At 42.2% G+C, this 24,983-nt stretch overlaps 1 protein-coding gene across 3 annotated transcripts in view; it reads right to left on the bottom strand.

Moving 5' to 3' along the window:
* The window catches only part of ARHGAP10 (Rho GTPase activating protein 10), a 357,872-nt gene that overhangs the window by 17,959 nt on the left and 314,930 nt on the right, over nucleotides 1–24,983 (bottom strand). For all 3 annotated transcript variants that reach the window (XM_065904301.1, XM_065904302.1, XM_065904299.1), the window contains one exon: nucleotides 9,182–9,341. In XM_065904301.1, coding sequence (XP_065760373.1) covers nucleotides 9,182–9,341 — 160 coding nt within the window. The remainder of the gene's footprint in view (nucleotides 1–9,181; nucleotides 9,342–24,983) is intronic.

Raw genomic sequence — 24,983 nt, 5'->3', positions numbered from 1 at the left:
CAAATGCCTCACGGCCAAGGCAAAAACAAACAAACAAAAAAAACATAAAACAGAAGCAATATTGTAACAAATTCAATAAAGATTTTTTTTTAAAAAAAGAATACACAGGACTTCCCTGGTGGTCCAGTGGCTAAGACTCCTTGCTCCCAACACAGGGGCCAGGGTTCAATCCCTAGTCAGGGAACTAGATCCCCCTTGCCTCAATAAAGACCCAGAGAAATCAAATACATAAATACATACATATTTTAAAAGAATACATCTCTGCCTTACCAGGTTTGATGTGAGGCTCAGCATGAAATATTTATAAAGAATCTGTACCAAACTCTGTGGCCCTTGAGAGTCAGTGCTCTGCAGTCTGATTCTGAGAAATGCAAGAGGTGATTTATTGCATCAAACCTTCCCTGCAGTCTCTCACCACCAGTCCCTGCTGAAGCATAAGCTTCCTCCCCCTCGAAGTCCCCAGCCCACACAGGTCCAGAAGGATTCAACCTCTGAGCAGACGTCGCAAGACTGCTGGGGCTCACAGCAAGGCAGCTCTCTCCTCTTGCTCACTGCCCTGTGCTTCCTTACAGGCTATCTGACCCCTCCATCTTTCTGAACCCACCAGGGACTTGCTCACTTAGGTATGGGACACTGGCTTCCAATTCACTCCCCAGAGCACTGGGGGGTACGTCTTGCCACGTGCACTACTCCTCCCAGCACTAGCTCTACTAGAGATCACCGTCAATGGGGCCCACCACTTTCTGTACCGAGGGCCCACCTTCAGGTAAGCAGAGAAGGCAAGGTGCTCGCATTATAAGGATACCACCTGATTAGCCAGTAAAGATTCTGGAAGTTCCTAAGATGGGCAATTCATTCTGGGGAGTTAAAGACTACCCTCTCTTGATCTCTTTTTAAATCTGCATCGGTTTTCTCCCCGTGTTACAAAAGACATCTCTATTCATCATAGTCAAGTTTAACAAAATACAGATATTCAAAAACAAAGAAAGAAAGAGAGAGAGACGGAAAACGTTTAAAAGATAAATTCCCAGGACTTCCGTGGCGGCCCAGTGGCTGGGACTTGGCCTTCCAGGAGTATGGGTTCCATCCTCAGTCAGGGAGCGAAGATCCTACATGCCTCAAGACCAAAGAACCAAAACACAAAACAAAAGCAATACTGTAACAAATTTCATAAAGATTTTTTAAATGGCCTGTATTTAAAAAAAAATTTTTTTTAAGATAAATTCCCTATTGTCTTTCGAAACAATCATCATAATAGAGATAAAAATTTAAGACATCAGCTTCTACAGTGAACTGACTGCCCCTGGCAGGGTTGAGAGCAGTAAAATCAAGAGTGATGGGGTTGAAGAAGCCCTCCCTGAAGGGGTGAAGGAGGGAGAAAGGGAACGAGAGAGAGAGGAAAGGAAGAAGTGAAGACACAGTCTGCTATGACAGCTACCCTATCACTTCTAAGCCTGGACCCAATTTCACCAAATCCGGTTAAAAATTGTTTAAGAGGATTATTTTTCTGATTCAGACAAATCACTATTGTGATAGACACAAATAGTTGAAGGGGTACTTTGCTATCTCCCAGCAAAGTTCATCAACTTCCTGAAAAGCAATCAAGTAATCAAAAGTCAAGGAATTTCAAATGCCATGTAACCGTCTATGGGAAACTTCTGTTTGTCGGCCCACATTAAAAGAAGGAAGTTATTTCATTTACAAGAATAAAGATGGTCACCAGTGAGCACACATGGAGTCTACAACGGGCACGGGAGTCTACCACATGACGACTTTAACTAACAAGCACCAAGTCTGGGGAGGCATGAATCTTTGATTCAGTTCAAGGCAGCTCCGAGGACAGATGTGCTAGGAACACTTTCACACTCAGGATAAACCAAACCAACATAAGCCTCACAGTGGGTGGAAGAAAGAGAAGGATCTACTGCCCTCCCAGCCTGCCAGAACACAGGCTGAGTTACACGTCAGGGTATCAGCATCCCCAGTTATGAAGAGCTATTCTATGATGCAGCCATCTTATTTTTTTCGATTGTGTGATTTTATTTACAGGATTCATAAGCAAATCCATTTTGACAGAAGGTAGATTGCTGTCTGTCTACAGAAGAGGGGAATATTGAAGAGAAACAGAGGCTGACCACACAGGAATTAATGGGTGCAGGGGATGACAATGTTCTAAAACTGCCTTTGCTGTTGGTGTTCAGTTGCTCAGCCGTGTCCGACTCTGCGACCCCATGGACTGCAGCACGCCAGACCTCCCTGTCCTCCCCTATCTCCCGGAGTTTGCTCAAACTCATGTCCATTGAGTCAGTGATGCCAACCAAACATCTCATCCTCTGTCGTCCCCTTCTCCTCCTGCCCTCAGTCTTTCCCAGCATCAGTCTTTTCCAATGAACGGACCCTCCACAGCAGGTGGCCAAACTATTGGAGCTTCAGCTTTGCCTTTCGGTGATGAAAATCTTTCAAAATTGATTGTGGCTATGGTCACACCTCTCTGTGACTATGTCACAATCAATACTTTTCAATGGGTGAATTATCTATCAATAAAGTCATTCTAACAAAAGCTATGGTCCACATTAAATGAAGCATTGATGCCAGAACCACCACATTGACTGTACAGAAAGACATGAAAAAGCTTAAGAGAACTGGGCATGTTGGTATAAAACAAAACTGGAAAAAAAAAAAAGAAAGAAACAGGTAACTATTTCCTAAAGGAAAGTGTACATGAGGCAATAATAAATGAGCAACTGGGCAGAATTAACCTCACTATGTCTGTCCTTTGTAGTGGGGGCTGACCTAGGAGACAGTATTAGAGCAGTAACAAGGATAATAGGATTCCAGAAAGCTGGGGGGACAGATGACAGGAAGGCAGAAGCACAAGCTCTATTTTTAAACTCCCTACCAATGTCAGAATGGAAGCAGGAAATTCTGACTGAGGGAGCTTCTGGAAATGTCTAATAGATCACGATGTTTCTAGAGGCAAGGCAGATGGACAGCCAACAAAGAGTGTTGCTCAGTATCATAATTAATAGATCAAGAATGACTGAGTTGAGGGCTGAGATTAGTTGCCTAATAGAAAGCTGCCTAAAAGAAATACCATCCCTTAATTCAGCATCCAGACCTGAGCCAATCCTCAGACCCAGAACTCACTGGCCAAAGAGAACTGAGGTCCCCTGAGGACGTTCCCTGCAATAAATGCCATGGCAACTGTGTACGCTACTAATTCCCCACATCATTCCAATGTGGGTACCAATGGATGCTGCCATCTTGAATGCGGGCAAGTCCTGGCAAGAGGTGCTTCTTTTCACTGGAAATCTGTAAAGGAAGCAGAGGGCAATGCCTGGTATTTCTGACAAAGAGATTCTCAATTGTGGCAGGGAACCTAAAAAAAAATTATTTATCAAAGACCTGCTCCATCATTTAAAACTAAAGAGAAAACTACTTTACTGGGGAAAAAATGACTTCGGAACATTTGAAATACCTTGGCCTGTGATATAATGTCTCCAAGGAGACTGAGCGTGCAATTCTTCACCAGCAATGAGATCACCCATCACCTTACTGAGTGCACAGGGTAAGTCATAGCTCCAGGTTGATGGGCTGCGATGAATACTACCCTCCATTCATACCCATCAGCAGAAACCCAAGAAATCCAATTCTGCTAGGTTGTTTTCTACCTGTCAGAGGCTACAGCTGTATTTACACACTGCCTACACCAGAATATCAGCTACTGTAGGTTTTCCTGTGTAAAGCTGCTTTCTGGTGGCGAGGATCACGGCATTTCTCTACAATAGAGCCACTGGGCTCCCATGTGATCCACATACATTTGGGCTTCATTTTACAAGACCTCAGATAAGGCAAGTGTAGCTTTTGAAACACAGAGTCATCGCTCCAGATTAAAACCAGGCAGACCAGGCTGTGTCTCCTCTTTCAGGCTCTGAGTAGAGTTTTAAAGGCCCCACCACAGCTTTGGTTTTATTAAAACGGATTTTAATCATCAAATTTACTCAGATCCTACTATAACTGATACTGTACAGCTAGTACATATAGGTAATTTTTTAAAGAAATGAAAAGAAAAGCACATACATACAAAAACTAAATTTATAAATGCTAAGAAAATGAAGAAAAATGCTACACAAAGAGAAAATGGTAAGATGAATTCTGCTGAATTCCCAGAGGAAGAGTTTTAAATCTTTATAAGGAAGAAAGATGGAAACCAAATCAAACATTTGCCTGAGAGACATTCAAAGATATAGAGAAAGAAGTGAGACTAACACAAGGAAAGCATCTTTATAAATATGAATTAATTAAAATGGAAAATAAAATATCTATTAATAACTATCTCAATATCACTTGGGCTTCTCTGGAGGCTCAGACAGTAAAGAATCTGCCTGCAATTCAGGACACCTGGGTTTGATCCCTGGGCCAGGAAGATCCCCTGGAGTGGGGAATGGCTACCCATTCCAGTATCCTTGCCTAAAAAATCCTATGGATGGAAGAGCCCGGTGGGCAGTCCGATGGATTGTCAAGAGTCAGACACAACCAAGAACATGAACGCGTTATCACTAAAAAGTTCTCAGACCCAATTTCTACTATCGAGAATTTTATGATTGATCTTGGAGTGAGGGAAAAACTGGACAGTATTATGAGCCTGATGTCTGTGTCCCCTCAAAATTTACATGTTGAAACCCTACTCCCTATAATGAGACAGCATTAGGAGTTGCGGCCTCTAGGAGGAAATTAGGATGAGATGAGAGTAGAATCCTCCTGAAAGGGATTAGTGTCCCTCTAAGACCCATGAGAATCCGTTGCTGTTCTCTGTTCTCCATCACATGAGTTACAGGATAACTGAGCGGTCTGCTCACCGGAAGCAGTCTCCCACTGGGACCCAGCCAGGCTGATACCTTGAACTTGGACTTCCAGCCTCCAAAACCGTGGGCATTAAGCTCCTGCTGCTCATAAAACCACTCAATCAAAGTAGTTTTGTTACAGCAGCTGGAACTGAGTGAGACAAATAAGCAGGCAGGCAGATGGAGATATTGATGCAGACACACACACATACTACTATCAGACAACAAGGAAAGTTAAGGGTTAACAGAACTATCAAGGGAACACTTCGTGCAAGGATGGGCATGAAGGACAGAAATGGTAAGGATCTAACAGAAGCAGGAGACATTAACAAGAGGTGACAAGAATACACAGAAAAACTGTACAAGAGAGCTCTTAATGCCCAGATGACCATGATGGTGTGGTCACTCACCTAGAGCTGGATATCCTGGAGTGTGAAGTCAAGTGGGCCTCAGGAAGCATTACTATGAATAAAGCTAGTGGAGGTGATGGAATTCCAGCTGAGCTATTTCAAATCCTAAAAGACAATGCTATTAATGTGCTGCACTCAATATGCCAGCAAATTTGGAAAACTCAGCAGTGGTCATAAGACTAGAAAAGGTCAGTTTTCATTCCAATCCCAAAGAAGGGCAATGCCAAAGAATGTTCAAACTTCCACACAATTGCTCTCATTTAACATGGTAGCAACGTAATGCTCAAAATCCTTCAAGCTAGGCTTCAACAGTACATGAACTGAGAACTTCCAGATGTTCAAGCTGGATTTAGAAAAGGCAGAGGAACCAGAGATCAAACTGCCAACATCCACCAGATCACAGAGAAAGCAAGGGAATTTCAGAAAAATATCTACTTCTGCTTCATTGACTATTCAGAAGCCTTTGACAGTGTGGATCAAAACAAACTGTGGAAAATTCTTAAAGAGGCAGGAATCCCAGACCAACTTACCTGCCTCCTGAGAAACCCGTATGCAGGTCAAGAAGCAACAGTTAGAACTGGACATGGAAAAACTGATTGGTTCAAAACTGGAAAAGGAGTATGACAAGGCTGTATATTGTCACCCTGCTTATTTAACTTCTATGCAGAGTACATAATGCAAAATGGCAGAAACCACTCTAATGGCAGCAAGTGAAGAGGAACTTTAGGGCCTCCTGATAAGGGTGGAAGCAGATAATGAAAAAGCTGGCTTAATACTCAACACTCAAAAAAACTAAGGTCATGGCATCTGGTCCCATCACTTCATGGTAAATAGGTGGGAAAAAAGTGGAAGCAGTGACAGACTGTATTTTGTTGGGCTCCAAAACCACTGCTGATGGTGACTGCAGCCATGAAATAAAAAGACACTTGCTCCTTGGAAGAAAGGCTATGCCAAACAGACAGCGTATTTAAAAGTAGAGACATCACTTTGCCAACAAAGATCTACATAGTCAAAGTCACGGTTTTTCCAGTAGTCATGTGTGGATGTGAGAGATGGACCATAAAAGAGCCTGAACACTAAAGAATTGATGCTTTTGAACTGTGGGCTGGAGAAGACCCTGGAGAGTCCACTGAACTGCAAGGAGATCAAACCAGTCAATCCTTAAGGAAATAGACCCTGAATATTTTTTGGAAGAACTGCTGCTGAAGCTAAAGCTCCAATACTTGGCCACCTGATTCAAAAAACTGACTCATTGGAAAAGATCCTGATGCTGGGAAAAGACTGAAGGCAAAAGGAGAAATGGACATGAATCTGAGCAAACTCTGGGAAACAGTGGAGGGCAGAGGAGCCTGGTGTGCATGACGTCCATGGTGTCACAAAGAGTCGGACATGACTTAGCAACTGAACAACATCAACTAGGGAATCATTTCCTAACATCAAGTATTGGGCAGAGACGGAGAAACGTATAATTCTGAACCCTCCAGTAGACCAGAATACTTGAGAAGGCTTCCCAAAAGTGAAAACTAAATTACACCCTGAAGACAGGTCAGGATTGTCTTGAGCAAAAAGGAAGGGAGACATTTCAGGCAGAGGGAATCAGCATTTGCAGTGAGCACCCAGGGGCTGCTTGAAGAGAGCACACACACAATCCTAGGAAGAGAAAAGAAAAAAAAGGAAGTACTATGCGCTGTCACTTCTCTTAACTAGAATCCTCAGAGATGTACATCACCATGTGCCTAGAACCATGGGGGGAGGGGCAGGCAGGAGGTTATATCACCGTTTGCCAGCATCATCAGGAAATACATTAGAAATACACATTTTCTGGCTCCCCTCTAACCCTAAGCATCACTCTTGGGCGGGGGGGCGGGGGGGGGGGCGTCCAGCTCTATGGGCTTCGCAAGTCCTGCAGAGGATCCTCACTGGGCTCAAGTAGGAGAAGCACTCCCCAACTTAATGAGAAATCTAGACTGAAACATGCTTACAAGTAAAACCTTTAAAAGATACACAGGAAACATTCTACATTTGTAAGAGAGAGATGAGTTTTGTCCAGTGCCCAGGGGAAAAGATCAAGTTCTTCAAATAGCAGGAAGTGTCAATTATAACAAAAATCTCCTTTCCAGACTGGATTCAACTACTTATTTTGCCCTGTTCTTTTCAGGCCTCTCAAGGTTGGAGTTACCTTCTGTGACACTTTAAGATGCATATGGGGACTTCCCTGCTGGTCCAGGGGTTAAGACTCTGTGCTCCCTATGCTCGGAGCAAAGGTTGGGGAACTAAGATCCCACATGCTGAGCATGGCCTGGCCTGAGACATAAAGCCGATAAATAAAGACTAAAGTTTTTTTTTTTTTTTTTAATCTGTATGAAGAAGAAGCTGGGGGATTCACTCCACATTTGATTGACAGCCAAAAATATCAAGGTTTTCATGTTTCAGCAGTGGACGTGCTATGAACTGACCGAGGGCTGCAATGTGGCTCAGAATGCTACTTCTCCACAGAAGCACATGGAAGGACTGACCACACCGCTGTCCACGAACTGGGCGGTTACTGGCAAGATTGCAAGCCTGGTTTGTGCTTTGAAACACACACACACACACACACAAACACACCCCAAGTCCCACCGCTAGAGTGCCCTGCGTTACAGATCCAGGATTCCTATGTGGCCACTGTCTCTTTTGCTTGTAGCACAAAAGTGAAAAATTATTCCTACTTTTAAAAGAGAGTAGTAAAAATGATAAGCCCATTTGAGTAACATGTAATTTAAATCCACAACACAGTCTTCAGCATTTAAATATATAAACATATGTGACGATCTGGGGTGGGGGGAAAAACTCCTCTGGAGAACATGTACCCATATTTTGAGTTCCACCTGGATTTTCAGTTAGATTTTGAAAGTCTTCAGGTCACCCCCAAATTTTAGAATAACACACCAGATTTGTCCCTGCCTCTTTTAATACTTAATAAGTTCATAATGATTTCATGTGAATCCAGCAGTAACTATAAAAAGCCAAGTACTGTGAGGAATAGTTTTCAATTCCATTTAAAGTCCCAAGAATGCTCAGCTAGGGTCAAATGACATCATTATCTACGACTTATTTTAAGCAACTTTGATTTTTTTTAAAAAATTTTTTAACTTTAAAGGCAGGACACCCAGACACTCTCAGGTTGAATTACAGATGTATTTTTGGATGCCATTTGATTGACTAATCAAGTAATGTCATGTAATTATTGGTGGAGTTGTTTTATTTTCCCCTCTCTGAGCATTTGTTTGAAATCTGATGTTTCACACCACCACCGATCTGCATTTACTCCACAACTTCAGGAAGCAGAGAAAGACACACCGTCAAGTCGTCAAACCAGGGCCGTACGTAGTAGTTTGTTTGTATCAGAATTGCTTGCCCTAATACATATGACCATCTGCATATGCCTGGCAGTAAACCAAACTGAGAAGACAAAATCAGATATTTCATCCATCAATTGTCGATTATACATGATCACACAGAGTAAACAGAGTAAGACACTAGCATGAAGCTCATAAAAATTCCTATCTTTAAGATATCATCCTATAGAAAACTTAAAAGTCTACTGATCACAAGGCAAGCATTTTCGTCTTCCTAAAAGTTTGCGGTAACTGATGAGAAAACCTCCCGAGCAGGACAATAACAAACTTCCTTTGTGCAACCCCAAACTTCCACAAACTGAACTTAAAACAGATTTGAAATAGCATCCACCCACCCCTTCCATACTGGAAACACACAGACCCTCTGACCTTTGGTTTATGGACCCTCTTCTCTTTGGCATCCCCGCAGATTAAGAGAACAAGGGTCCTGAGACTTAAGGCTATAGGACTGACCTGGCACATAAAACTTCAAAATAAAGATCACTGCGCCCCTTCCCTCCGCACCAAACAGAGCAGCGCAGCTACTTACGCGGCGGATGCCCAGTCCCCGCAGCCGCCCCCATCCGCAAGCAGGTGGTTCCTGTCTGGTCCAAGGGGCCCAAGGGCGGTGGCAGTCGTGGGAGACGGCGAGGAAAGTGAGTCCAGGCTGCTGGGAGGGGTGTCCTCCTTAGGAAGACTGGGATGGTCACCTAGGGAGGAGGAAAAGGCATCAACTTTCAAACAAAAGCTCAGAGGAGGAAAAAACAACTCCACTAATAACTACATGCCCTCACTTGATGAGTCGATCCAATTATATCCAAAATTACATTTACAGTACAGTCTGAGAGGATTTTGGTGCCCTGTCTTCAGGGATTTTCTTTGTTTTTTGTTTTTTTTTTAAACCAAAGATGCTTAAAATAAATCACAGATAATACAAAATGAGGAGTGTTTTCCCCACAAGAAAAAAAAAAAAAGCAATAATCAAAATCAGATCAAGACGGAAGATAAAAGCCTTAATGGCGGCCACAATGACTTCCTGGTCTCTAAGGAGCACAGTCATAAATCAGTGATAACCTCAAGAGCAGTCCAGAGCAGCGCACCAGCCCTGCCAGGTCCAGCCTCTTTCTTTCCAGCCACATGATGACTCTTCAAGCTACTGCCAATCACCACTCACCACATAAATTCAACAACTTGCAAGGGACCTTGTTTTCTGAGCTGAAATCTTAGATTACAATTTAACAGCCCAACTGATTAAATTGTGGACAAGGAGAAACTTCCATTTCCTGGTGAACATGAAGATGTTCTACAAGAACTACGCCCAGGTAGTGACTGCAGGGGGTGACTTTTTTTTTTTCTTTTTTTTAAGATTTATTTATTTATTTGGCTGCACTGAGTCTTTGTTGCTACACACAGGCTTTCTCGAGCTGCAGAAAGCGGAACGCCTCTTCATTCACGGGCTCCTTGCTGAGGCGGCTTCTCTGGCTGTGAAGCGCTGGCTCCAGGTGCTTCAGCAGTTGCAGCTCCTGGGCTCTGGAGCACAGGCTCAAGAGTCGTGATGCTCAGGCTTAGTGGCTCTGTGGAACATGGGCTCCTCCAGACAAGGGATCAAACCCTATCTCCTGCATTGGCAGGCAGATTCTTAACCACTCAACCACCAGACCAGGGAAGCCCCAGGAGACGAATTTACACTCAAACAGAGGAAGCATTTCTTAAATGGGTTCCATGATTTTCTCACTCACAGAGGACCATTTAGTGAAATATGTCTAGTATCATCTGTACACATTATGAGCTTGGGTAGAAAATGCAGAAGGTGGGGAGGAGCTCAGAAGAGCTTCTGTCTCTCTCAACTGGTCTCCTCACCTCCATGGTACTGTCAGCCCACATCACAGCTTGGCCCCTTCGGCCAAAGTCATGGACCCCATTAAATCGTAACCACTCAAGGGTGCCTTCCAGAGGCAGCAACTTTCTATTAAGACGGCAATGACTTGGCTTTGATGTTTATAAATAATGGGTCATGAGAGTTGCTCAACAAACTGCCATGGCAGCAGATGACACGCAATGTGGAAGGTCACACCCTAGCCACAAACAGCTTCCAGCTGATTAAAGCTTCCTTCCTCCTCAGGCCTAAGTCCCAGAAACAGAGGATGTATGAACGCCAGGAACCCACTCTCAGAAAAGCATCTTACACAGACTTCAGCTCTACTCATCATGGAGCACAAGCAAAATCCCTGGCCTCTGATCAGGCTCACTCCCAAAATACTAACCTTGAAAACTGACTGTGTAAAAAATTTTTACTTAACTCTGACCCAGCTGACAACTAAGGCTAAAAGGATCTGAGGAGCGAAGATCTGGAAAAGCAGAATTCAGGCAAGAAGGAATCAGAGATGGTGATGACTGGAAGAAGGGATCCCTTAAGGAAGCACTGAGCAGGATGAATGGTCCCGTGCAGAAGACTCCAGAGAGGAAGAGTTTTCTGAGATTTTTCTTTCTTTAACGCATGGTTGGGGAAGGAGATACAATGAGCAAGAGGTGAACGTGATCTCTGTGGGCAGGTCTTCTCCCTAAGCAAAGTCCCTCTATAAAAGCCTTGTTCTCTCCCCCCATTCACAAACACACAGTCCAGAATACTTCATGGACATAGAGAGTGAGTATGTGGATACCGAGGGGGAGGGAGGAGGGGGATGAATTGGGAGATCTATGTACATTACTGATACTATGTATAAAATAGATAATTAAGGAGAACCTACTGTTTAGCCCAGGGAACCCTACTCAACACTCTGTGAAGACCTAACTGGGAAGGAAATCCAAAAAAAGAGGGAGGGGATATATGGACAGCATCTCGCTTTGCTGTACAACAGAAACTAACAACAATGTAAAGCTACTATACCCCAATAAAATTTTTCTTAAAAAACCAGAATACCATACGCTTCCTCTTCCAGTGAATTTTCTTTTCCTACAGCCCTTCACCACAAACACATTTAGCTAATTGGGATAATTCAGCCCCGAAGAGAAGGGCTCATTTTCAGGCAAATGAACCGAAACCCACTGCTAGATTTCTGTGATTTCCTTTTGGGTTATTTTCGTTCTGGGATACAGTCCAGTCTGCAGCAAAGGCTGCTTCTCCCTCTGTGCCCGGAGAGCTCCATCCATGCAGTTTTCTGCGAATGAGACCTGGAGCTCCAGCTTTTCCCCGGCCCTTCCGGGTAACACTCAGGCATCCTGGGCAACCACTCCCTTTAAAATTAGGACGGCCTCTTGTGTAACCACAGCACAGAGTCTAAAGCAAACTCTGAAATGTTTTCTGGCATGACAGCTGCTAATTCGGGGTTTGGCTAGAAGGTGCAAACGGTGACCAGGTCTGCAGTAGGACGGGGTAACCTCCACAGTGGGTCACACGCCAGCAGCTTCCTGGCGGCAGGAGGCTGGGTGCTGGCCCTCTGCTCTCTGGGCCACGGGCCCTGTCTCCAGGGCAGGGCCTGACCCAGCGAAAGCAGCAAGCGGGCCTTTTACTCTCTCCTCATTCCTACAAGGAGAAAGCTGACAATGAGAAGGAGCCTGAGGAAGTGGAGCCCAAGGTCCCAAGTTCCTTCCAAAAGGTATATGCCTGAAATATTCGCACAACCACAGACACCAGCTCATCACCAGCGTCTGAGATTCTGTCCCCAAGCAGACTGGCCCAGCACACACTGTCACCCAACATATTAAATCACACGCCAGTAAGAGAATTCCTCCCTTCCTTCTGGCCAAATGGTGGCAATCTGAACCCTCAAGTGAAAAAAAAATACTGATACAAGGGCACAGGCGTACACAAACTGATCAAAGAGCTCCCTCAAAATTCCCTTCTTTCTCACTGTTTAGGAAAGAGCTTTTCTACTTAAGAATCACTGAATTTGAGGAAACGTTAATATCAGGCATGAAAAGTTAAATATTCTAAAACTTTAGTTTACCAACACCAAATGACTTCTTTGTAACTATTAACAGTAGGAAAATGATAAAGCTTTAAAAAATTCTGTGTTCGACAATATCGGGAGTAAAGACTTTAAATCTCACTTGTACTTGAGAATTAAGGTCAGACACCCTCATCATTTTTCACCTTGCACTTCTGCAGAGTGTCACACCACTTCCTTGCTTAGGTGCTACCCGTCAACAGGCATCTCCAGACAGACACGTCACCAACCAGGTAAGCAACCAGGCTGAGCTGGGCACGTGAACCAGAATGGTGCTGAAGGGCTTTCGTTAGCAACAGACTCCAAGATGAGAAAGGCACTAGAACCACCAGCATCTAGAAGAGAGAATGACTTCCTCACAACCCCCAGATTAATCCCCACCTTCTCCATAAGCTCTTGCCAACCACGTTTTTTGCCTGTTCTCTCCTCTCTCACAACAGCAAGCCGCAGTCAAGTTTACACTGCACTGTCAATGCTTCCACAACCTGGTTTTAGCTCCCCGCCACTGTTACACGTCTTCTGAGGGTGGAGACCGCCTCTCGTCTCGGTAACCCTTACGGAACACAAGGAAATGCAAGGCAAATCAGGAGGCTTCAGGAAATACTGACTGTGGACTCACTGCCAGAGAAGAGATCATGATATTGCAAAGCCAATACCTCCAGGAATTAACAAGGGAAAAAACCTACAAACCTCAGAGTATTCCTGTTATAAAATCTGCACACAGTTTCTGAGGATTATCCTCTCCCTTTTCAAGTCACAGATATCGGTCATCCTCTTTCTTCAATTTGCTGAGGTTCTGCTTACACACAGTAAGTCCCGGACATACGACCCTTCAAGGTGTGAATTTTCAAAGATGCAAATGTGAGTTCCATCAGCGTCAGGCCTGAGTGAGACTGCAGCTTGCCCTCTGTCTCGTATTGCTGAGAGTCCTTCAGCTGCACCATCTCCCACCTCTTCTCCCTCCCCTAGCCCATAACGCTTCCTGATGCCAGCCCCTGTATGCCAGCTCTTGTACTGTACTACTGTACTTCCCAAGGTACTCTACTGAAAGATTAGAAATGGTTTACTTTTTGTGTCTATTTTTTAATGTGTTATTTGTGTGAAAGTTATGATAAACCTATTACATCACTGTACTATATAGCTGACTGTGTTGGTTAAGTACCTAGGCTAACTTTGTTGGACTTACAAATATGTTCTCAGAACACAACTCATTCATATGTAGAGGACACGCTGTACAAGGCTCACTACCCTCAAGTTCTTGCCTTAGATAACTGGGTGAATGTAGAATTATCCACTGAAATAGGGGATGAAAAGCAAGGAGCAAGTGAGTTGGGTGTGGGACATAAATAAAACCAGTTGTGGACATGTTAGGTTTGAGGGATTAGTAAAAGATCCAGGGGATCTGGTTAAACAGCTCCAGAGCCCTGGAGAGAGGTCTGAGACAGTTTCATTGATGTGAGATGGACCTGGGTAGAGTTGAAGTCATGGCATTGGATGGAGAGAGCAAAGGAGAAGATGTAAAAATGGAAGAGAACCCTGGAGGAACTTTAGAGGAAGGAGCAGGCTTCTCCTTATTGGTGGTGGTGGTGTTTATTGCTGTTATTCTGGTAAACAGAGAGAAGTGTTGTAAGTATTCAGGACTTCCCCCTAGACATAGACTCACATTTAAAAATGGACCAAAAAAATATTCACAAAGACATGCCTTTCATGCCAGCTACTGGGATGGCCAAAAAGTTCATTTGAGTTTCTCTGTTACGGCTTCTGGAAAAACTCAAACAAACTTTTTGGGGCAACCCAATAGATTCATTACTTATTCTGATTTCTTTATCACCCTGAGCACGTGCATAAGTGCTTTGTGCTTTGTTCTCATGATCAACTAAAACAATCTTCAATGACTGGCAGAGAATCGAGCAGGAGGAGGGAAGAAGAACTCTATAATTCTACCACAGTCAACAACACAGAGGATGTTTATCTCCTATATTTTAATATACCGATCAACTTTAGTCAGTTGAACTTTCTTGTTCTGATGATGACAAGGTGAAACTCTCCACTCATCTTCTGCTAATTTCACTTAAACAGAACTGCTGTTGCATTGTTGGAGGGAAAGAGGCTCAGAGTTATCCTTCCCATTTTCTTCATTTCTTCTTTGTCCGCCTCTCAAATACACTTCCTAATTGTTAAGAAGTCAGAGATGGTTCCCTTTGAATCCCCTTCCAGCTGTTTTCTACTTAGCCTAGAATGTTTGGGTACGAGCTGAAACTGTAGACAGTTTCTATTATTCCTCAGAGACAGGCTATCTGCACTAGTAAGGCTGGTCCACGTCCCCCCCTCTCAAACATCCTGGCTGATGAATTAGCAGAAGTAAGAAAGAGAAGGAAAATGGACAGAAAAGAGGAAAGAAAGAAAGCAAAAAAAAAAAAAAAAAAGAGCTAACGTATTAGTTGAACTTAACTCTTGACAAACCCCACAGTTACACGTTTGGTTAAATGGAAGACAACAGCAGATTCCCTCCATAGCTTCCCTGGCACATAAACACCCCTTCCATCAGATCAGAATAAACTTGGATGCTCCTAAATATTGAGCAGCTAGTCACAAGAATCAAAGAAAGATTTATTGAGAACAAAGTAACTGTACTTACAACAACACAGTTAATTAACACTTATACAATACAGATCAGAATAAACTCAGATGCTCCTAAATATCAAGCACCTAGTCACGAGAATCAAAGAAAGATTTATTGAGAACAAAGTAACTGTACTTATAGCAACACTAACTATACTTATAGCAACAGTAACACTTTAACAATAAAGATCAGTCAGGAAATTTTCAGTCAAGAAGACAATGAAATTTTAAAAGGAAACCCATTTTTTCCCACATATACCCAAAACAACAAATATGAAATGATTTCTTTTTTATTTTTTAAAAATAAACTTGTACTCGAAAATTTGCTTCACATTTCTGTGAAACAGAAATAAAAAGAAAATAGTTTCAGAAGTCAATGGGAGCTCAAGCCAGAAGTCTACTGGCTCCAGGACCCATCAGAATCAGCGAAACCAGTAGACGTTTCAATCCCATGGTGTCCTTAGACCAACATACCTACAATACACCAGGCATGATTCGGGGTAGAACCGGGCTCCCCAGTGTAGAATTAGGGGTTGGGAGACACCACACTAAATGAAGGCCAAAAATCTATGATCAAGTGCCCTACTTGCCTGTGAAATGGATTTGATAAGCTTGTCTGCTCCCCTCCCCGGAATGAGAGTTGTGTACAGGAGAAATAGCTGGTTCTGAACCAAAGCACCCGGTTCAACCTGGAGACCCCGATAAAGGCGAAGCCAGAAATGGAACAGAAAAAAGAAAGGAGGAAGAGAAGGAGACTCCAAACCATCCTAAGCACAGGTACACACACAAAATCCTCCTTCACAATGGGCTTATACCTACAATTTCTAAGAACACAAAGATAGCCAGGATAGTAAACTCAACAAAAATTCAGCAATTTAGAGATCTGTAGCATAAAAGAGAAGCGAAACTGCCAACATTCAGATCCCAGAAAAAGAACTACATTGAGAAGAAGAAATATTTAAAGAAATAATGACCAATTCCTCCAAATTAAAGAATCTGAAAGACCTCGAAAGACTTCAATCTATTTAATAAAGGAATCAGAGTACCAAACAGGAAAATAAAGAAAATGGTGCTCATAAAATACGTTATTGAGAAATCTGAGAATATCAAATACAGAGAAGAAAATAAAAAGCATCCTGACAGGGAAGATATTTTTTAAAAAGACCCAGAATGACATCAGAGTTCTCGACAGTAAAACTGAATTCACAACAATATTTTTTAAGTACTGAGGAGAATTTTGAGCATACAACTGTATACTCAAATTGCCATTCAAATGTGAGGGCATAATAAACATATTAGACATACAAACACCCAAAATTTGGCACATAAAAAGCTATAGCAATAATACTCTTAAAAGACAATTTTCAAATATTTAAATAAACAAACCACTATGAGATTTTCAATGTCTACTGCTGTCTTCTGAAAACTTTAAGATAAAAGAAAAAAGAAAAAATAACCAAATTGATCCAGAACCTAGAATCATATCAACATGATGGGGGTGGGCAGACCAGAAAGGAAATGTAGAGTTCATTAGTTATTTGTCTTATTAGAGATGGAGAGAGAAACATGGTTGAGTTTAAGAAAAGTGAAAGTTCCTCAGTCATGCCCAACTCTTTGAGATCATGGACTGTAGTCTGCCAGGTTCCTCTGTCCATGGAATTCTCCAGGTAAGAATACTGGAGTGCAAAGCCATTCCCTTCTCAAGGGGATCTCCCAACCCAGGGATTGAATCCGGGTCTCCTGCATTGCGGGCAGATTCTTTACCATCTCAGCCATCGAGTTTAAGAAGCCAATAGATAAATGAGATTATAAATCTCAAAGCTACCTTAGAAACAAAGACAGAACATACATTAGCGGAAACAGCAGAAGAACACTTGCTTTAGTAGAGAGAAAAGAGGAAAGGAAAAAAATTAAAAAGCAAAAGGTATCAAAAATAATTAAGTAAAAATTATAAAATCACAGAAATCCTAATATAATTGTAACTGTAGTATGTTATATATATAAATGCATTAAACTCACAAATTAAAAGGCAGTGATTCTCCAATGTATTTTTTAAATCCAATAATATGTTGACTACAAGACACTTAAAGCAAAAAGACAAAGGTTGAAAATTAAAAAGTGATACTAGGCAAATATAAATCAAAATAAACTTAATGACCTCAGTAAACTACATGAAAGAGGGTCATTTTACATTGATAAGGGGGAAGATCGTGGAACAAGGAGATGAACACCTAACAACATGCCTCAAGCAACATATAGAACTGTACAGAAAAGCTTAAAAATCAACTACTGTAACTGGAGATTTTAACATCCTCTTCTCAGACAATGCTATCAGACAGGACAAAAAGAGAGAGAAATAAAGGTATCTGTAATCAATAATGCCAAGCATTCTGTTTTATACATGCATACATGTGTACACACATACTTTGAAAGAAACGGAGGATAAATATTCTATAAGAACAAAATGTTTTTGAAGGAAATATTTTGAAGGATGAAATTATACATACTCTCTTCTCATGCCAAAATTGTAAAATATTTAGAACTTAATAAAAGGATAGATTTTTATGATTTCAATATGCTGTTAAACTAAATATGGTTAAAAAGAGAATTGTAATTGAAATTTTAAAAGATTTAGAACTCAATGATAAAGACACTTCATATCAAAATTAGTGAAACATGGCACAATAATACCAAGAAGAAGAATTTTAAAGCTCTAAAATATTAGGGAAAAAAAGAAGATTCAGAACATTTTCTATGCCATATTTAAAATATTGGCAATTTTCCTAAATATTGATAGTGAAAGGATCATCACGACTGAATAGTCAAGTTAAATTCAGTCACAGTAAACTCTAAAAAATAGAATTGATTAAAATCTATTTGATATATTTTATATTTTAGTGTACCCACTCAACAAGGATTACTTGTATACTATAATTAATATACACAGGCTATTCCTTAAAGTAAAAAACTAATATTCTTAACTGATATTTTTATTATTGATTGGAATGTATGACATCCGTAGGGGGAAAAAAATCTCCAAAATCACAATGGAAATTAACTAGAAAATATAATCAGACATATGAAAATTCACTACCTACGTATATAGAAATAAATCTCAAGGCTAAAATAACCTGTTTTACTTTTGAGTGTGCATGCGTGAGTGTGCATGCTCAGTCACTTCCCACTCTTTGTGACCCCACAGACTGTATTCCCGCCAGGCTACCGCTGGGTGGCTTCTACCAAAACTAGGTGCACTCCTTCCCCAGCAGGGGGTGAAAAGCTGACATGGTAATAGACGCCTCAAATCCCTCTCCCCTTGTGCATGGACTCATTCATCCTCCTGTCATTCTGCAGCACAATTATCCTCCGGTCATTCTGCATTCTCTGTCTTTTAAACAGGGCTTCCCAATATTAACCAATAATGTCTTGCTTAGAGTGTCAACATCTTCTCTGTCCATTTGGTGTGTGTGTTCTCATAATGCTGCACCCAAGGAAGACTCAGGTGCCAAACATTTAGGCTTTACGTCTGAAGTTGAAGAGCACGCAGTACCTGCCACGTCAGAGGAGACTGGGAAAGGCTATCCCCAAGGAAAGACATGTCTGGGTACAAGTCACAGGAGCAGACAGACTGACAGTTGTAATGAAGCTAAATGCGAAGAGGCTGAAACTGGGAGGGGATGATGAAATGCTGCAGGAGGTGAGTTTTGTTTGTTTTGCTAACTTATATAAGCCTGTTCAAAACATGACCTTTGAACTAAGCAGAAAATAGTCATGCTGCCCTAGTTTCCATCATGTGGTAGATATTATGACATCAATAAAATCTCCTTCGAGCCACAGTGGTCTTTCCTGCTAAGGTCACCCGGGACATACAGTGTCCTGAAGAGGAGAGGGGTGCCTGGTATCAGGAACAGTACTCCCAAACTCATTTCACAGATACTCTGACTAAATCATTCTTACTCTGCTAAAATGAAGTCTGAGTTGCCGTATTTCATCAGGTCAAAAACTAGTTTCTAAAACTGCACTGACTAGTGTAAAGTAGAATAAACCAAACCCTCCCCTTTACTCAAAATGCAGTTGGACTTGACCTTGTAAACAAAACCTAAGGCTGAACAAATATGGACGTGACCTCCATAAATAAAGCTAGCTCTGTCTAGGGGCCAGTGTGACGCTTCAGCTATATGAACAGTAGAAAGAAAACAGGACTTGGCTGGTGGCGCAGTGGATGGGAGTCCGCCTGCCAGTGCAGGGGCTACAGGTTTGCGCCCTGGTGTGGGAGGTTCCCACGCGCTGCGGAACAGCCAATCCCGAGCACCACAAATACCACTACAGAGCCCACGAGCCACAACTACTGAACCCGTGTGCCTCCACACGAAGCCCATGCACCCCGAGCCTGCGCTCTGCAACAAGAGGAGCCACTGCGAGGAGCCTAGGCACTGCCGCAAGGAGCAGCCCCCGCTCGCCACAACCACGCCAAGTCCGTGCAGAGCAGTGAAGACCCAGCACTGTCAAAGAAAAAAACACATATATTCGTTGGTATACTGTATTGGTCTTTATCTTTCTGGCTTACTTCACTCTGTATAATGGGTTCCAGTTTCACCCATCTCATTAGAACTGATTCAAATGAATTCTTTTTAATGGCTGAGTAATATTCCATTGTGTATATGCACCATAGCTTCCTTATCCATTCGTCTGCTGCATATGTATGGAATTTAAAAAGATGGTAACGATAACCCTATATGCAAAACAGAAAAAGAGACACAGATGTATAGAACAGACTTTTGGACTCTGTGGGAGAAGGCGAGGGTGGGATGTTCTGAGAGAATAGCATTGAAGCAAGTATACTATCAAGAGTGAAACAGATCACCAGCCCAGGTTGGATGCATGAGACAAGTGCTCAGGGCTGGTGCACTGGGAAGACCCAGAGGGATGGGATGGGGAGGGAGGTGGGAGAGAGGATCGGGATGGGGAACACATGTAAATCCATGGCTGATTCATGTCAATGTATGGCAAAAACCACTACAGTATTGCAAAGTAATTAGCCTCCAACTAATAAAAATAAATGAAAAGAAAAAAACATCCCCTTGTCAACCTTCACAAGGCCAGTGTAACAGATGGGATGTGGACTAACGATGTAGTTTTAAGGCTGACAGACATCAAAGGATGTAGCCACACTTCATCCTTTAATGACTTCACCACAGGGCGAGTAGCAGGCACCAAGCAGTGATAGCCCCCAAAATGCAGTTGTGAAAGTGTGTTAGTTGCTCAGTCATGTCTGCCTCTTTGGGACCTCATGGACTGCAGCCTGCCGGGCTCCTCTGCCCATGGACTCCTCCAGGCAAGAATACTGGAGTGGGCTGCCGTTTCCTTCTCCAGCAGATCTTCCTGACCCAGGGATCAATCTTAGATTGGTCAATTCAAGCAGGCAAAATCTTAACCGGCTGCGCCACCACAGAAGCCCTGAAATGTGGTTAATACAAGTCAAAGTATACTACTTAACTCATGAGGACTGAGACCTCATAGAATTATCACACTGGATCAGAATACTCACCCACCCAGGATATCACTCTACTTTTAACAAGGACACCCAAGAACACCTGAGTCATTCACGGCCTTACTCTTCCCACCTCAGTCTTGAAAGGACAGCGTAATGTCTCGTTGCTTTCACATTACTGGGTGCGACTGTTGTAAACGACGGAAGCTTCAAGGGTTCCATCTCTGGGTAAAGGAGCGTGACTTCCACAGCAGCAGCTGGAGCGCAGCTACTGCTCCAAAGCGAGGATGACAGTTCTGTCCAGCATTTTGGTTTTGCACCTGGTCCTTAGTGCTAGCACCACGGTAACAACTAACATGCAGATACGAGGGTGACCAGATATCCAAATTTACTGTGAGACTGAAATGGGAAAAGGCTATGTACATTCCAATAACATAGAACAGCCTGTCTTACCTAACTGGACTGTCTAAGACTGGTTTTATCAAGTGGTCCACTCTTTGGTGGTGAAAAAAAGTGAACAGGCCTGTTTCTTCATAACCTACTTAAACACTCACCCAGAGCCTCAGTGAAGTTCTATGAGCTTCTAGAACTAAAAGCTGCAGCATACACATGGAATGACCAGTGTACAGCAGAGTAGTCTGTGAGCAGCACGGCTGAGAAGTGACAGAATCAGGTCCCAGACTCCATTAACACCTAAGAGCCAAAGAAAACCCAGCACTGCCTTCACAGCTTTGCATATGCCAGTCCCTATCAACTAAAATGGCCAAGGAATCAAGAGAACTTGCCTTATGAGACACTGTCAATAGTGGCATTACACAGGTAAGATCAACAGAGAGAAAAAGACGTCCAAAGCAAGACAAAAATTAAAGCTGACATAGTTTTCAGCCCAGTATTCTTATCCTTCTCAAAACATAGGCCAAAAGAGTCACATCTTATTCATTAGCTTTAATTAACTGGAACAGTGTACACACACATGTATGTGTACACAAAAGTGTACACAACTCCATGTGTACATCCACGTACATGTACACACATACATGTGTACACAAAAGTACACACAACTTCGTGTGTACATGCACATACATGTACGCACATACATGTGTACACAAACGTGTATACAACTCCATGTGTACGTGCACATACATGTACACACATGCATGTGTACATAAAAGTGTACACAACTCCATGTGTACGCGCACATACATGCAATTTCTTTCTTAAACTAATTAGAATAATAAAGACAGAATAGGAAACTCAAAGTTTGAATTTAAAATTAAACTTTTATAATTGCTAATATGATGGGATACATTTCTTCAAAAAGAGCAAATCCAACCCTCCCCTGCAAAGGGAATTCTCCTTTGCTATGCATAGATCAGCAGGTAGTAAACGACTACTATGAGAAAACAGTCTGGATTCTCTGATTAGAAAATCTATCTTAAGTCTTCCATTAGGGAAAGAAAGGGAGGGGACTATAAGAAACGAACCCAGCCAACTGTCCATTAAGGAAAGAACGCTAATTTCACTTCTCAGCAGTGAAAGGTGCACTGAGAGACCGGCTCTAACTGTCAAGCGGAAAGAAAGGCTCCTACAGCCCCACTGACCCCAATTCTTGGCTCTGCTGCAAGTCAATGCAGTGTCACGCTGGGCAGGGGGGCAAGATGTCCCAGTTCCTCTTGTTCCATCAGGCCTCATGGAACAGAACAAACCGCAATGGGAACCACGATAAACTTAATAACATGCACATTAATGACAGTCAGGGTCTAGCTAAGAAAAATTCACTGCGGCAATATAATTTATCTGAAACAGTGTCTAAAAAAGCGAAATGTGACTCTAATGGAATAACCTCCCACCCTTAGTCCCCAAAGTCAAAAAGACAAAAGTACACATAGAGATGCATCTTCCCCACCGACACACAAATCAGAGTAAAAGTAAACCCCTGTGACATTAAGGCACGAAAAGATGTAATGAAATTTCCATACAATTATAAAGCAGATTTTATTTTCTACTGCCTGAAGATGTTACAAATGGAACATAACGCTTGCCTGAAAAGCCACCGAATGGCTAAGATATGCCAAAAGTGTAAGCTGGGAAAAGCTGATGAGAGAATCAGCTGTGTTCTAATCACATGACATAAAACACAGACCCAATTACAATGCTAGAGCAGCAGCTAATAGGCATTAGGTTACCACTCCAGGAGCCACCTCTGCTACTTACAAAGGTCAATGGAAGTCTGCAGCAATTCAATTACAAAGTGAGTAAGACCAGTTCAGTTGCAATGTCAACAGAAGTCAAAGCAAATTGCTTTAGTCTGTAAAGCAGAGAACATTTTTATATCATAATCACAGGCCTCAGGCATTATTTACAGATTGAGATTTCTGCCTATATAAACAAACAAAAAATATGACCACCATCTACTATTGTCCTTAGGAACCAAAAAGTAATCAGATACTGAATCAAGCTGTCTTCCATAAACTTCTGAGGAAGCCTGACATTTTGACAGCTCAGGAAATTTAGAGCACTGTGCTCGGAACACCTTCCAGTCCAGCTGAGAAAGGAGGGTTGTTGGATTCCTAGCTATTTACCTGTTCTCCTCCCTTCCATTCTTTTCCCCTGAACAATATAAATCATCAATTGCCAGATGAAGACCTTAAGTAGCAACCAATAAGTCTCCTTACTAAGCTGGACAAAAATAACCAAAAACAAATGACTAAGTTACATTTTCTTGGAAAGCAGAAGACACAGAAAGTACATATGAAGCCCTCTATTTGTCCTCAGGAAAATGTTAGCTAAAATTCTTGAGTATGCACTAAATGTTGGGTGCTTACAGCCATTAACTCATTTGTTCTTGGCAAAAGCCATGTGGAAGTTTACTAACCCAAACTCATGAGGCTTGGAGGGGAATTTGCCTAGGTCATAAAAGACAAGCCGAAGAGGACAGGGACCGAAATCCAGGTTAGGTGACATCCAAACTTAACCACACACAATGTTGCCATTCAATAAAACTCATTGTTGTCTAAGTATTTCCACGAATATGTGCGCTCAGTCACTGTGTCCAACTCTTCTGCGACCCCATGGACTGTAGCCCGCCAGGCTCCTCTGGCCATAGGATTTCCAGGGCAAGAACACTGGAGCAGGTTGCCATTTCCTTCTCCAGGGATTTCCAGTAATACTGATCCCCAAAATGCTAGGGCAATGAGGCCATGAGAGCAGCCCGGGGGGAGATGAAAGATGCATTAAATCCAACGGGAAAACACTACGCATTCTCGATGTGCTGCCAAGGAAGTTTCTCCAGGTCACCTCAGGCTAGCGGGACTCCACATGTTTCACCTTGCGCTTTGCTTCGTGTTTTCTACTTCAAAATCTTCAGCTTACACCCAAGACACCTAGTAGTAAGCACAGCTTACATCAGTTAGGCTGAAACTATTATAACTTAACTACACATACCTGTATGCATGTTTTATGTGTGTATGTGCATTTATATATGTATATAATGACAAGGGAAAAGAAATAGGTACATTTAAAGACGAAAATCAGACTCTCACTTTCTAAGGATAACCACTGTCATAGCTGACTAATATTCTTCCAGATTTATTTCTATGCTTATACATTTATTCACATAGCTTTCCTTTTAGAAAGGAGGTGATTCTGAAATTCTGTTTTATAACTTGCTTTAGCCACTCAAAAACACACTATGTGTATTATTTCTGTGGACATATTTGTGTGTGTGTGTGTGTGTGTGTGTGTGTGTGTGTGTGAGAGAGAGAGAGAGAGAGACAGCCTTGGAAGGTGAGAAGCCTGTGTGTGGTTAGTAAGGGACCTACATTGCTTGCGTTTGGCTGTAGAACACAAGGCTTCTAGGAGCGCACCCACACAAGAGAACACATGGAATAATACACAGCAACATAAAAGGAGAGAGCTCTCTTTGTATGGGCATGAAAAGCAACACCAGATATACTGTAGTTCTTTTTTTAAATAAAGGACACAACTATATACATGCTTATGTGTATATGAAAGATTCTAGAAGAAAAAAAATAAACTATAGGTTGAACCATGTCAAACCGCTGCTATTCAATCATTTTTGACACAGACAAACAGCAGGGCAGTTTCACACAGTAGGACCCTACTCATAACAGTGGCTAGCAATCCAATTTGGAATTTCAACTTTGAAAGGATTTAAGAAACTACAGGCTGAAATGACATGAAATTAATATTGCTTTACTATTTTGAAGCACTAAATGAAAAAAATTTTTTGAAACTGCTGATATTAGATAACTTTAGAACTGAGAGGTGGC

This window comes from Muntiacus reevesi, chromosome 13 (genome assembly GCF_963930625.1).
Source record: "Muntiacus reevesi chromosome 13, mMunRee1.1, whole genome shotgun sequence".
NCBI classification, from domain to species: Eukaryota; Metazoa; Chordata; class Mammalia; order Artiodactyla; family Cervidae; genus Muntiacus; species Muntiacus reevesi.
Note: the sequence above shows the minus strand (reverse complement) of the source record. Positions and strands in the feature narration are given on the sequence as shown.